This window comes from Myxine glutinosa, chromosome 1 (assembly GCF_964187855.1).
Source record: "Myxine glutinosa chromosome 1, kmMyxGlut1.1, whole genome shotgun sequence".
Lineage (NCBI taxonomy): Eukaryota > Metazoa > Chordata > Myxini > Myxiniformes > Myxinidae > Myxine > Myxine glutinosa.
In genome coordinates, this window is record NC_136261.1 from 3965542 (window position 1) to 3981143 (window position 15602).

At 50.1% G+C, this 15602-nt stretch overlaps 1 protein-coding gene across 3 annotated transcripts in view; it reads left to right on the top strand.

Moving 5' to 3' along the window:
* APAF1 (apoptotic peptidase activating factor 1) overlaps nt 1–15602 on the top strand; it is a 144448-nt gene that overhangs the window by 71825 nt on the left and 57021 nt on the right. For all 3 annotated transcript variants that reach the window (XM_068106327.2, XM_068106345.2, XM_068106335.2), the window contains exons 18-20: nt 1647–1775; nt 1865–1990; nt 2065–2187. In XM_068106327.2, the coding sequence (XP_067962428.2) occupies nt 1647–1775; nt 1865–1990; nt 2065–2187 (378 nt within the window). The remainder of the gene's footprint in view (nt 1–1646; nt 1776–1864; nt 1991–2064; nt 2188–15602) is intronic.

A 15602-nucleotide genomic window follows, 5' to 3' on the forward strand; every position in this document is an offset into this window, starting at 1 on the left:
TCCACGATTGCATCACCCTCTTGGAGTGCATTCCTCCAATCACATCCATGATTACATCACCCTATTGGAGTGCATTCCGCTAACCACATCCACGATTGCATCACCCTCTTGGAGTGCATTCCTCCAATCACATCCATGATTACATCACCCTATTGGAGTGCAATCCGCTAACCACATCCACGATTGCATCACCCTCTTGGAGTACATTCCTCCAATCACATCCGTGAGTTCATCACCCTCTTGGAGTATACTCCTCTCACCACATCCATGCATACATCACCCTCTTGGAGTACATGCCACTAACCACATCCACGATTGCATCACCCTCTTGGAGTATACTCCTCTCACCACATCCACGATTATATCACTCTCTTCAAGTATACTCCTTCACCACATCCACGATTACATCACCCTCTTGGAGTATACTCCTCTCACCACATCCACGATTACATCACCCTCTTGGAATATGCTCCTCTCACCACATCCACGATTGCATCACCCTCTTGGGGTATACTCCTCTCACCACATCCACGATTACATCACCCTCTTGGAATATACTCCTCTCACCACATCCATGTATACATCACCCTCTTGGAGTACATTCCTCCAATCACATCCATGAGTACATCACCCTCTTGGAGTACATTCCTCCAATCACATCCATGTATACATCCCCCTCTTGGAGTACATTCCTCCAATCACATCCATGAGTACATCACCCTCTTGGAGTACATTCCTCCAATCACATCCATGAGTACATCACCCTCTTGGAGTGCATTCCTCCAATCACATCCATGTATACATCACCCTCTTGGAGTACATTCCTCCAATCACATCCATGAGTATATCACCCTCTTGGAGTACATTCCTCCAATCACATCCATGTATACATCACCCCCTTGGAGTGCATTCCTCCAATCACATCCATGTATACATCACCCCCTTGGAGTGCATTCCTCCAATCACATCCATGAGTACATCACCCTCTTGGAGTATACTCCTCTCACCACACACCCTCTTGGAGTGCATTCCTCCAATCACATCCATGAGTACATCACCCTCTTGGAGTATACTCCTCTCACCACATCCACGATTGCATCACCCTCTTGGAGTATACTCCTCTCACCACATCCATGATTACATCACCCTCTTGGAATATACTCCTCTCACCACATCCATGATTACATCACCCTCTTGGAGTGCATTCCGCTAACCACATCCATGATTGCATCACCCTCTTGGAGTGCATTCCGCTAACCACATCCACGATTGCATCACCCTCTTGGAGTGCATTCTGCTAACCACATCCATGATTGCATCACCCTCTTGGAGTGCATTCCTCCAATCACATCCATGAGTACATCACCCTCTTGGAGTGCATTCCGCTAACCACATCCATGATTGCATCACCCTCTTGGAGTGCATTCCGCTAACCACATCCATGATTGCATCACCCTCTTGGAGTGCATTCCTCTAATCACATCCATGAGTACATCACCCTCTTGGAGTGCATTCTTCCAATCACATCCATGAGTACATCACCCTCTTGGAGTATACTCCTCTTACCACATCCATGATTACATCACCCTCTTGGAGTACATTCTTATGTATGTGTATGTATGACTGTATGTGTGTGTTTTGTACAGGTGTTGCTTGCACCAACCTATACCTTTGAGAAACTATTGAAGACTTCTCCCGAGTCTTCTATTCTCAGTGTGGATTTCTCTTGTGACAGCAGACTCTGCGCTCTGGGCTTGTCCTCCTCAAATGTGCAGGTATGAAAGATTGACCTCGATACGAGCAGCGGTGTATTTCATACAGTCGCCCGGAAGTGAGCATGTCCGTGTTTTGACTTTCCCTATAGATCTGGGACATTGGGAATGAAGAACTGAAGCTTGACGGCAAAGGGCATCTGGCATGGGTCCACTGCGTTACCTTCGCTCCGAACGGCACTCATCTCCTTTCGGCATCTGATGACCAGATCATCAGGGTATGTGATGACCCCCACGGGTGCAGCCTGCATACCCACAGTGCATATTCTGATCTCACTCGTTACTTTTACAGCTCTGGAACCTCGATTCAGAAAATGTGAGCGGTCATGGACATCTGAAGAAGTGCATCGATGTGGCATTTCCATCGGAAGACGCGATGCTCATTGCTGCTGCCAATGAAGATGATGGTCTCCTGGTAACGGGGTATTTTGGGGGGGATGGTACTCATGTTGTACTTATGTACTCGTGGACTCAGTTGTAAACGTGTACTTATGTTGTACTCATGTTGTATTTATGTTGGACTCATGTACTTGTGTACTCATGTTGCACTTGCGTACTCATATACTCATGTTGTACTCATGTACTCGTGTGTTCATGTTGTACTCATGTTCTCGTGTGTTCATGCTGTACTCATGTTGTATTTATGTTGTACTCATGTACTTGTGTACTCATGTTGCACTTGCGTACTCATATACTCATGTTGTACTCATGTACTCGTGTGTTCATGTTGTACTCATGTTCTCGTGTGTTCATGCTGTACTCATGTACTCATGTTGCACTTGCGTACTCATATACTCATGTTGTACTCATGTACTCGTGTGTTCATGTTGTACTCATATACTCATGTTGTACTCATGTTGTATTTATGTTGTACTCATGTACTTGTGTACTCATGTTGCACTTGCGTACTCATATATAGTCATGTTGTACTCGTGTACTCGTGTGTTCATGTTGTACTCATGTACTCGTGTGTTCATGTTGTACTCATGTACTCGTGTGGTCATGTTGTACTCATGTACTCATGTTGTACTCATGTACTCATGTTGTACTCATGTACTCATGTTGAACTCATTCGTATCATTCCCTTATTTTCCTCTCATGGATTTTGAACTTACATCATGAAGGTCTCTGTTTAAGTTCTTTCTATTTTTTTCTTGCAAGGACCGGACCATTTTAATCTCACCTGGTGCGTGGTTCAGGGGAGCTTATGCGATGGCGCGTCGTCCGTCCGTCCGTCCGTAAACACCTGAAACTTCTCCGAAACCGCCGATGGGATTGTGACCAAATTTGGCACAAATGATATTTGTTGTGTTGTGACTAATGTTTGTTCACTGCATGAAAAAAATCTGCCCCTTTAGGGATCTACGGGGGGCGGGGGTGGGAGGGGGGTGACCCCCCCCAAATAGATATTTGCTTTTTTCTCAGAAACTACAATTCCAAACAATTACAATGAAACTTGACCACAACGTCCCGTTCATCACCCGTGATGTACCAACCTTTGTTCCCGGCATTGAAAATATCGGGGTCTCGGGCGTCTATTGGGGGGCGGGGGGCGGTACGGTTGCCCTCCAAAATAGGTAATTGCTTTCTTCTCAGAAACTATACACACTGTTTCAATGAAACTTCACCACAACCTTCATCACACGTGTTGCACCAATGTTTGTTCAAGGCGTTAGAAAAATCGTGGTCTGACGAGGTATATAGAGGTGGGGGAGCGTGGGGGGGGGGGGGGGAGGGGTACAGGATGGAGGGGGGGGCATTAAACAGACTGGGGAAGATGGTTCTACAGATGAGAGGAAAGATGAAACAAATGAGTGCTGGCACACCACGTGCATCCTGCAGAAATTTAGGGGTGTGTGGATAGCACAAGGTGTGAAGCATGGGGGTGGGGGGCGGTGGGCAGTACAGTTGCCCTCTGATGGGAGACCGGGCATGGAAGAGAAGTACTCCGTCAAGCTGCGGATGAAGGCCATGTAGGTGGATAGGAGTTTAGGTGTGCCATGGAAGGACTTTGTATGATGTAGGATTCCCAGTCTCCGACTGGCGTTGGAGGCCAACCGGGTATGGACATGATGGGAGATGGGGAATGGACATGATGGGAGACAGGGAATGGACATGATGGGAGATGGGGAATGGACATGATGGGAGATGGGGAGTGGACATGATGGGAGATGGGAATGGACATGATGGGAGATGGGAATGGACATGATGGGAGATGGGGAAGTGACATGATGGGAGATGAGGAATGGACATGATGGGAGATGGGGAATGGACATGATGGGAGATGGGGAATGGACATGATGGGAGATGGGGAATGGACATGATGGGAGACGGGGAATGGACATGATGGGAGACGGGGAATGGACATGATGGGAGACAGGGAATGGACATGATGGGAGACGGGGAATGGACATGATTGGAGACGGGGAATGGACATGATGGGAGATGGGGAATGGACATGATGGGAGATGGGGAATGGACATGATGGGAGACAGGGAATGGACATGATGGGAGACAGGGAATGGACATGATGGGAGACAGGGAATGGACATGATGGGAGACAGGAAATGGACATGATTGGAGACGGGGAATGGACATGATGGGAGACGGGGAATGGACATGATGGGAGACAGGGAATGGACATGATGGGAGACTAGGCATGAGCATGATGGGAGATGGGGAATGGACATGATGGGAGACTAGGCATGGACATGATGGGAGACGAGGCATGGACATAATGGGAGACTAGGCATGGACATAATGGGAGACTAGGCATGGACATGATGGGAGACTAGGCATGGACATAATGGGAGACTAGGCATGGACATGATGGGAGACTAGGCATGGACATGATGGGAGATGGGGAATGGACATGATGGGAGACTAGGCATGGACATGATGGGAGATGGGGAATGGACATGATGGGAGACTAGGCATGGACATGATGGGAGACTAGGCATGGACATGATGGGAGACTAGGCATGGACATGATGGGAGACTAGGCATGGACATGATGGGAGACTAGGCATGGACATGATGGGAGACTAGGCATGGACATGATGGGAGACTAGGCATGGACATGATGGGAGATGTGGAATGGACATAATGGGAGACTAGGCATGGACATGATGAGAGACTATGCATGGACATGATGGGAGACTAGGAATGGACATGATGGGAGATGGGGAATGGACATGATGGGAGATGGGGAATGGACATAATGGGAGACGAGGCATGGACATGATGGGAGACTAGGCATGGACATGATGGGTGATTAGGCATGGACATGATGGGAGATGGGGAATGGACATGATGGGAGACTAGGCATGTACATGGTGGGAAACGAGGCATGGACATGATGGGAGACGAGGCATAGACATGATGGGAGATGAGGAATGGACATGATGGGAGACTAGGCATGGACATGATTGGAGACTAGGCATGGACATGATGGGAGACTGGGCATGGACATGATGGGAGATGGGGCATGTACATGATGGGAGATCAGGCATGGACATGATGGGAGATGGGGAATGGACATGATGGGAGATGGGGAATGGACATGGTGGGAGACTGGGCATGGACATGATGGGAGATGTGGCATGCACATGATGGGAGACGTGGCATGTACGTGATGGGAGACGGGTGTTCCGACCTGGCCCCTGCGTGAAGGGCTCGGGGTACTGCCAATTGCTCCGGAGATCCTAATCGATGTGCTCTGGAGACCAATACGTTCCCCATGGACGGGTCGCTCCGTAAAAGCAGTCAGAAGTGACCGAGCGAAGTTACCATCCAAATGCTGACGCAATTTTACACCCCGCCTCCCCCCCCCCCCCCCCCCAAATTCAACACACAGTATGCCAATCGAGATATGCAATGCAAATTCAAAACAGGGGAATAAATGCAAATCCTTTACTCAGAATCAAGAAAAAAAACCACAGGGTACAACACCAAGGAAAAGATAAATCAGAAGGAAAAGAAATCCCGCTGATATGCAGCGGCAAAGTTCAAGTAATTAAAGGACAGACAGGTGCCAAGACAAAACAGGCAAGACAATTAAATGACCCACCCGGTATCCCAAGCTAATCCCAAAGGGGAGGGAGAGGGTAGCAAAATAACAACGAAATTTTCGTCAAGATATAAAGGAAATAAAAGATAAAATAAAACTGGGAGGGGAGGGGAGGAGGGGAATTCAGGCCTGTTTCAGATGGCGTTCTGGCTGCCTCGTCCCAACCACGTGTCCCGAGGGTGGTGCCTCCCCTCCACTCTTCTCTTTCTCAGTGAGTGTCCCCAAACTCCACGAACGACTTGCCCAGGGCAGTTTCTGCAAGACCCTGAAGCCGCATTTTGCCCCCGGCGGACTCAGACGAAACTTGACGAGGAGCAAAAGCTTCTGCTTCCTCTCCCACGTTTTCCTCACGATCCCATGTGCACCGAGAAAATCCTCCTCCACCCCAATCTCTCCGGCACCGACTGTGCCTCCAACAGGCAGCCCTCAGAGATATTAATGAAAGCCTCAAAAAGCTCACACAGGTCGAGTTTCTTGTCAAAACCTGGACCGCGTGTCCTGCGTTAGTTTTCGCCTTTTTCCACCGACACGACACGCTCTTCTTCCTCCTCCCTGTCCTCTTCTTTCTTTCTTTCCAAAGGTTCTTTCTCCATTCAATTATGTAGAGCTCCGGTGGGAGGGAGAAGGTCGATAAGGAAGATCTTTGTTTTTCTTTTAACAAAAGAATAAAAATAAAGTCGAAAGGGAAGGAAGAAAGAAAAGAGCAAATCTGGTTTCACAGCCTGCCCGCAATTTAAAGGTACACCCCAACGATCACAGCTTCTCGTCATTGCAAGCCCAGCCCCATGAGTGTACCATCATTAAACAATCCACCCCACAAGTGTAACACTGCTCCCATCCTTCTTTCAGAGCCGTCCCGGCTCGACTATATAATCGAATCAAAGCAAATGCAGGTTCTCTACTCTACACCCCTGTTTAGTCCTCGAACACAGAACATATTGTTGCGGATATGGGATTTACATCCATCCATATCCGCTTGTAAATATTCCCCTATTTCCTCAATACTTCCCAACTATCCCCAATCCCCCATTCCCTAGTCCCATTTTCTGTAAACAACACTCTGTAGACCCGACCTCCCCCTATTTCCCCCATTAAATGTCGCATCCAGGTCCACCGCATCTCACGTAGACAACTATAGGACATCTTGCTAGTTATTCTTAGTCTATGTCAGTTAAGGACTCGTTTCCATTAATTCTGACTCTTCGTTGCACCAGAATGTGATTGTATGGCACCGTTAGGAAGTTTAGGACCTCCCAATACCTCCCCGCAGCTCTTCCTCACGGTTCAACAACAACAACAACAACAACAACAACAACGGCGGCGGCGCGGGGAGTGCGCGTCCTCACTCCGGCTTGGTTGGTAGGGGGTGTTGGGAGCCAACACCAGGCCTTTCCAACGAGCCGCCATTGAACATGTGCTCGACGGGGTTACCACGTAGGGGCTCGCTGTCAGCTCCTCGTCAAGGGCGGAGCCCGGTAACCCCCGCACCCAATGGGAGCGGCGGACCGGTCCCATCTGGGGCGGAGCCAAGCAGCCGAGGGCGTGTCACTCCCCGTTGAGCATGCGCAGGAAGAGGGGGGTGACGTCAGATGCGCGCTGAGCTTGAAGGAGAAAGGACGCCACCTCCGAGCGCCGAGAGACCTCCCAAAGACTGAGCTGTATCCTGTCCCTGAGCCAAGGTGCACCTTGTGCTATCGACTGCCTGTCCTTCCCTGCCATCAATCCCTGTGTAAGTCAGTCTTGTTCCGTTTGTCTGTGGTCTGTCGGGGATAAGATAAGACTGTGTCTAAGTGCCTATCTCTTCTGTGTCTTTACCTCATTACCTTGTAATCTACCCCTTTTTTCCACCACCAATTATATCCTCCTCCGGAGGTCTTGAGAACTGTACCCCTTGTGTCGTTTCATTTATCCCAGTCGTTGTGTCCTTTCCAATCATTGATTTAGCATAGCGCGACTTGGTCAACGTCGGGTGGAATCGGGTGAGTTGGGGAAGAATCGGGGGAATTGTTAGGTCGCGGCAATACCACCACTCGGTAAATAACATCTAATCCGCGATCCGTAACAATATACTTACACAAAATTCAAAACATAGGGAGCATGGTCCTCCATCACAATAGAGTCGCATGGCACAGTTTAAAAAATAATAATAATAAACAACAACAACAAAAAAACAAACAAATGTTGCATCCTGATGGTTTACAGGATTCAAGCGACAGCAAGCAAGGTAACCAACTTGCATCCCTCCCTCTCTCTTCCAAGCTTGAGGCGAAGATGGGGAATGCCATGCAGAATATTGCTAGTAGCTTCCGCCGAATCTAGGGGAGGGAAGGGGGGAACAAGGACAACAACCCCTCCCGATAGACCTATCCCCGCATCCTCTCAAGTCAAGTCATAGTCGCGGAGATAAGCTGGATGCTGAATATTGCGTTTTCCCCTTCCACGTTGGCCGGCCAAATTGTTATTACCAATTCTATCCCCTGGGTTATGGAGTACAGTTATTTGGAGTGTGGGTTTTCGGTCCCTTCCCCAACTTCTTTTGGCCGAATCGTACCCACTCAGGGATGGAGTCCCCATTATATTCCCTCAGCTTGTTCCGGTGGAGGACGCGTGGCGCAACTTGCTGTCCTTGCCGCAAGCGATAAATGACATCATTTTCTTGCTTCATCACTAGACACGGGCCCTGCCAACGATCGGCAAACTTGCGACAGAGCCCTCTCCGCCGTCTCATGTTGCTCACCCACACCAGGTCTCCCTCCTTAAACTGCTTTCCCCGGGCTTGTGTGTCGTTCCTAGTTTTCATGTGCTGTCCGGATCGCTTCAACCTGTCCTGAGCAAACTGATGCGCCTGTTCAATATCACATTGTAGGCCATCAACATAGTGGGGCCAGGTCTGGAAGTGTTGATCGGGTGGTCCTCCGTAAATCAAATCTGGGGGGAGTATTAGTTCTCGACCATACATCAGGAGTGCGGGTGTGCAACCAGTGGCTTCGCTCACCGCCGTTCTGCATGACAGTAGAATCAGTGGTAACCCCTCATCCCAGTCGGTGTGAGTATCATTCACATACATTGCCAGCTGGGTACCTAGGATTCGATTGAAACGTTCTACCATGCCGTCGGATTGAGGTTGGTAAGGAGTGGTTTGAGTTTTCCGTATACCTAGAAGATTGCACATTGCTCGAAAAACCTCAGACTCAAAATTGCTTCCCTGATCTGAATGTAGCTCAGAAGGGATGCCGTACCGGGTGAAGAAACCGTCCACAAGTGCCCGTGCAACTGTATTCACATCTATACTTGCCAATGCATAAGCCTCGGGCCACTTCGAAAAGTAGTCCATAGCGACTAGGATGTACCGGTTTCCACGGGTGGTTTCTGGAAAAGGTCCTGTAATATCCACGGCCACTCTCTCCAGGGGTGCGCACACTTGGTATAATTGCAAAGGGGCTAATTCTTTCCTCGAGGGGCCCTTCTTCGCAGAACACTTATCACAGTTGCGACACCAGGCCTCCACGTCTCTTTTGCAATGGATCCAATAAAAAAATTTCCGGATCTTCTTTAGCGTTTTATTAACCCCAAAGTGGCCCATTGCCTTTGGTCTGTGATATTGCCCCAATATTTCAGAGTTCTTCCACTGTGGTGTTACCAGTAACCACGCATACTTGTTTGTGGCGGCCACTGCCCACCTCCGGTAAAGTACTCCATCACCTAAGCCGAAACTGTCCCATTGTCCCCAGTACACTTTCAAGTCTGGCGTAAGAGTTGCTACCTCTTCCCAGTCCGGTCATCTGTTCGCCTCCTTGCAGGTAATGACCATGTTCAAGTCAGAGTCTTCTCGTTGTGCCACACCAAAGTCTGTCAGCAAATCATTATCACTCTCTGTGGGATGCACACTTCCTCGCATTACACACACATGATCATTCTGGTTGTTCTCCTCCTTCCTCTTGTCCTTTCTTTCACAATAGCGGCAACCTTGCTCAATGCATGATCTTCTAGACAAGGCATCGGCGTTGGCATGGAGCCGACCCGGGTGATGCACAATGTTGAAATCGAAAGCCTGTAACTTTTCTAACCAGCGGGTCACCTGACCCTCTGGTGACTTGAAGTTCATTAACCATCTTAGAGACGCATGGTCTGTGCAAAGCTCAATTTTTTTTCCAAGGAGGTACGGTCGGAAGTGATCAACCGCGGTCACCAACGCCAGCAACTCTTTTCGCGTCACACAATAGTTCCTTTCTGGTTTAGACAAAGCCCTGCCTAAGTAGGAGATTACCCTCTCTGTGCCCCCCTGCTCTTGGGAAAGTACTGCGCCCAGGCCCAAGTGGCTTGCGTCTGTATCCAGGATAAACTCTTCCTCACTTTCAGGGAATGCCAGTATGGGGCTCCCCGTCAATGTATCCTTTATGGCTCTAAACACATCCTCACAGTCATTGGCCCAGACAAACTTGATGTTTTTCTTTTCTGTCAACCTGTGTAGGGGGTCGTGCGATGTCTGCAAAGCCTTTTTTAAATCGTTGGTAGTACGAGCATAACCCCAGAAAGGCCTGTACCTGCCGTACATTCGTGGGAGTAGGCCAATCTTGCACTGCTGAGATTTTGTCTGGGTTGGTCGATACACCCTCTCGACCGATAATGTGTCCCAGGTAGGCGAATCTTGCCCGAAATAGCTGGTACTCCCTGGGGTTCAATGTCATCCCCGCCTCCCGAAAGCGTGAAAAAATTTGTTCCAGTTGGGAAATAGCAAGGTCAAATGTTGATGAATGGACTAGAACGTCATCCAGATAGACCAGACAGGATTTCCAATGCCACCCTTCCAAAACTCTGACCATAAGCCTTTCAAATGTGGCGGGAGCATTGCACAGACCAAATGGCATAACCTTGAATTGCCATAGACCTGTTCCCACTGAAAATGCGGTCTGAAAACGACTGGCTGAGTCGATTTCAACCTGCCAGTAGCCATTCTTTAGGTCCAAAGTGCTATACCACTTCGATCCAGCTAACGCATCAAATGTCTCATCGATTAGAGGAAGAGGATATGAATCCTTTCTGGTCACATCATTAAATTTCCTGTAATCCACGCAAAATCGAACTGTGTCCCATCCTTCTTCCGCACCAGGACCACTGGCGATGCCCATGCTCCATCAGAGGGTTCAATTCAATCTTCGGCATACATTCTAGCAATTTCCTCCGCAGCAGTTTTCCTTTTTCCAAATGGTAGCCGTTTTGGCGGTTGCTTAATCGGTCTTGCGGCCCCCGTCCCAATCCAATGGTTTACCATTTTTGTGCGGCCCAGCTTCTTACCCACTAGCAGGAACAAGGCTCGGTTACGGGCAATTAACCAGTGGACTTGTTTGGCTTGATCCTCACTGAGCCCTGCAATACTGCGCTGTTCCAGATCTGCGAGTTCTTCAGGCCACTCACCATCGTCGCACCCTGTGTGGTGCTCTACTCCGGACCTCCCATTACACTCTACTACCCTCTATCCCCGACGTCCAGGTAGCTAGCTGGGTGCCCACTCTCACAACCCTTGGCTGATCGGTGGCATTTAGCACCTGTACTGGTACCCATGTTCCTTCGGACCCTGCTAACGTTTGTGCTACTGCGATTCCCTAAGTCATTGGCTCTTCCATCGGTTCCACTAGTCCCAGCGGGGATGATTCACACCTGACGACAGCTCGCTGAGCGATGATCAGCATTTCTGAGTTTGGTGGTACAGTCACAGACACAGGTGCAATTACACTTGCATCCTTTGGATCTTTTTCTCTCTGCTCCTCAAATAGAACCATGTCCTTTCTAATCTTCAAGCACATCCGATCAAAATCCAACTGGCAGCCGTTCTCGGCCAGGAAATCCAGTCCAATCAAGCAAGGGTCACAGAGTTTCGCCACCCACACCTTTGTGTTATACTCCATCCCAGCCAACCGCAAGTTTGATGACTCCACTCCCGAGTATTGGCACTGTCTCCCCATTGGCCAATTTCAGATGATACCCTGCTCCAGGGGCGAGTGGTTTCCATCCCTTTGTTGTGTGTCGCAGCATGTCCGGATGTACAACGGTTGCATTCGCCCCCGTATCCACAATTGCTAGAATCTGTTTCCCCTCTACTGTACAAGAAACTACGACATTCTGTAGCTGTTCCCCAACTCCACTCAAACCAAGCACCACGACTGAGGCGTCCCCTTTCACAGCCGGCCTGTCGCCCCACACGACCGGCTACGTCCGGTTTCCCGAATGGCTAGCTCCATCTCGTCTTGGGGCCTCTGATCTCTCTTCTGCGATATGGCTTAACTCCCCCCACTATCGGAGCAACTGCCATGGCTGTTTCATTTACATCCCATCTCGGTCCCCTTCCTCCTGTGAACTCCTGTTGACGTCCGTGCCACATACAGTCCGACTGCAAGTGGCCCCGTATTCCGCACCCTCAGCATGTGGGGTCCCTTCCCCGGGGATCAGAAAACACCCTGTTTCCTGGTGGTCCCCCCCCACCCCCCAAAGGTTGCTTCCCTAAGGTCCAAAAACCCTGCTGTATCACCTCACCAAGCCTCTGCACACCCTGTTTGGTGGCGTAACCTTCTGCCCTTTCAATACCATCAGCTGGTCCTTCATACCGCTTGGGAGTCTCCACCTCTTCAGTTCCTAGGTGATGTGCCTGACGAATTACTGCCCGTTGTGTATGAGGTGACTGCTGTGTATGAATGATCCGCAATTCAGAAGCAAACTCCGCTGCCTGATACAGACCCTGAGGCCGTTGTAGACGAACTTGTGATTGCAATTCCCCCACCTATGGCTGCTATGAAATACTCACGAGCCAGATTTTCAAATCCCAGTCCCTTTACCTCCGGGTAAACCAGCTTTACTAAGCATTCAATGTCACCCGCCAGATTCTGGAACGTCTCCGGGGGTCGCCACTTCCGCTGCGTGAGCTGTACCCATGCCAACTCAACCTGATGTGCTGCCCCGAAACGTCTTTTGAGGCATTTTACCACTTCATCATAGCCCAGTGGGTCTTCTAGCCGACCATTCAGTATCCCCAATGCCCTTCCTCTCAATGACGCTACCAGCATAGCCGCCTTTTGACTAACTGTCCATCTGTTCAACCTAGCAACGCACTCAAATTGTGCTAAATATGCATCTAAGTTTTCTTCCCCATTATAGGGGCCACATGTGATGTCTCGACAGCATGCGTTACCCTCCATCGTCCCCATGGTAACGGAAACGTTAAAGCCCGCTTAGCCCTACAGCAGATTTGGAGGCAGTCCCGGGTTGCGATATGTCACCCATGTCGTGGAAATCAATCAGGTCCACAACTTTGTCCCATAGGTAGGTTTAATCACAATTAGATCTTTGGCATCATCCTGTAAAAATACAATCATGCGATAGATATCAGGATCTTGGTATCATATAGAAAGGACCGATAATAATAGTCAAAGCAAGCGAGTCTAGCATATATGTGTGGGTACGTACCATTCAAGACTACAGGACTACATGTCATAGTAAATGTCACAGGAGTGGCTCAGCGTCGCGGATGTCCCAGGTCTTACAGACGCCCCTCAGTGGTTTAAGCGAGCATCACTCCCGGGTTCAACTTTGGTATATTTTCACTACATTCTCCCCGCCGTTAGAACTATACTGCCGCTAGGCAGGTCTCAAGCGTGTGTCAGCATTAATTGATTGGGGTACGTCATTCCATGTCAGTCCCCTATGGCTGCGGAGCCCCGGCGGACCGGGGACACGCGAGCCTACACGTTAGCGTGCTACGGCGGAAATGGCGAACTACCCTGCCAGCTCGTGTCCGGAAACTACCGAATACGGCGTCCCCAAGCCCGGAGTCCCCTGCTGAATCTGAAATGGATACTGAATCCCTGGTGTTGGGCTAGCGGCTAGGGTGCCGGCTTAGGATCCTAGGATCCTGGGTTCGAATCCCGGTCAATCGCTGAATTAACGCCAGGGGGGTTGACTCAGCCTGTCATCCTTCCGAGGTTGGCAAATTGAGTACCAGTTCACTGGTAATTCCCTGCTTGTCGTTAAAGGCCGATTTGGATTTGAATCGAATCCTGTTTGAATCGATTTGAAGGCCGATTTGAATTATATCTGGGTAGCGCTAGGCCACCCGAATACCACCCCGTGAGCTTGTCGTTAAAGGCGGCAAAAAGGGTTGGCGTCAGGAAGGGCATCCAGCCGTAAAACATTGCTTCAAAAAGGGGACCGAAAAACAACAACAACCACAGTTCCCGAAAAAGGCCAACCCCCGCTTGCGGGGAAAAATGGCCTCTAAAGGTGGTTTTTATTCCATGTCAGTCGGTCCACCCGTAGCGGTCGGGGTGGCGAACTACCCTGCCAGCTCGTGTCCGGAAACTACCGGATACGGCGTCCCCAAGCCCGGAGTCCCCTGCTTCAGAGTAGCCGCTGGAGGCAGGTGTCGGAGGGGGCACCTCAGAGCCTTCAGGCAGGGGTGTAGGTGACGACGGAAGTGACGGCAGAAGTTCCATAGAGGAAGCTTCGGTAGAGTCCATAGACTCGTAGATCGGTTCGTCGATATCCCTATAAGGGTTGATGATCCCACATGGGGCGAGATGGCGTACGGAGACAGTGGCTTCGCGTCCATTTGCTGTCATCACACGAGCATGCTCGGGATTAGCCTGGAGTACCTGCACCTTATCTACAAAGGGGTCGTACTTGCTTGTGCGAACCGCTCGTTTGAGATAGGCCGGCCCCGGCTCAGCGAGCCAGCTGGGTAAAGATTGGATACTACCCGAGCTTTTAGGGTGGTGGAACAGTCTTTCGTGAGGAGTCTGGTTGGTGGCCGTACATAGGAGAGCCCTGATCGAGTTCAGAGCCGCAGGTAGCGACCAAGCCCATTTATCGAGGCCCCGGCCGAGGGTCCTGAGGCTTAGCATGACGGCCCTCCATATAATCCCATTGAAGCGTTCGATCTGCCCATTCGCCTGGGGTCTGTACGGTGTGGTGTAACTCGAAGCGACATTATTTTGGAGCAAATAACCTCTCACCTCCTGAGACAGGAACACTGCACCCCGATCGGTATGCACGTAGGCCGGATACCCAAACACAGAAAACAAATTCTGCAGGCACCGTATGACCATGGCAGCCGTCATATCCCCGCACGTGTAAGCAAAAGGGAATCGCGAGTACTCATCAACGATAGTGAGCAGATAACGAGAGTTACTCGACACCGGCAGCGGTCCTTTGAAATCCATCGCCAATCTCTCCCACGGTCTAGTAGCCCTAACCAGCGTCCCCATGGGAGGGTTGTAAAAACGTGGTTTGAGTTCCGCACATATAGCGCAGTCACGGCAGATCCGGCGGATGTCCTCAATCGAGTTTGGCAGATTACCACTATGCACAAAATGAGCGAAACGTGCCACCCCTGGATGACACATAGTGTCGTGCAAAGCGCGCAGTCCCTCCAAAGTTACGATTCCCGTGCACGTAGCCGGCCTCGATAAGGCGTTGGCGACCAGGTTATCCTTCCCCGGGCGGTATTTGATGGTGTAGCAGAAGTCGGCGAGTTCGATACGCCAGCGAGTGATTTTCTCATTCTTAATACGTTGAGCATGTAAGGTGTCGTACATGAACGCATCGCTTTGTTGGTCTATGATGATTTGGAAGCATCGCCCGAATAAGTACGGTCGCCATCGCCGAATTGCCTCGACGATCGCGTACGCTTCCTTTTCGACAGACGAATGCCTCCGCTCAGCGGAGGTGAGAGTCCGCGAAAAGAAAGCCACAGGGCGCCCCCCTTGGGAGAG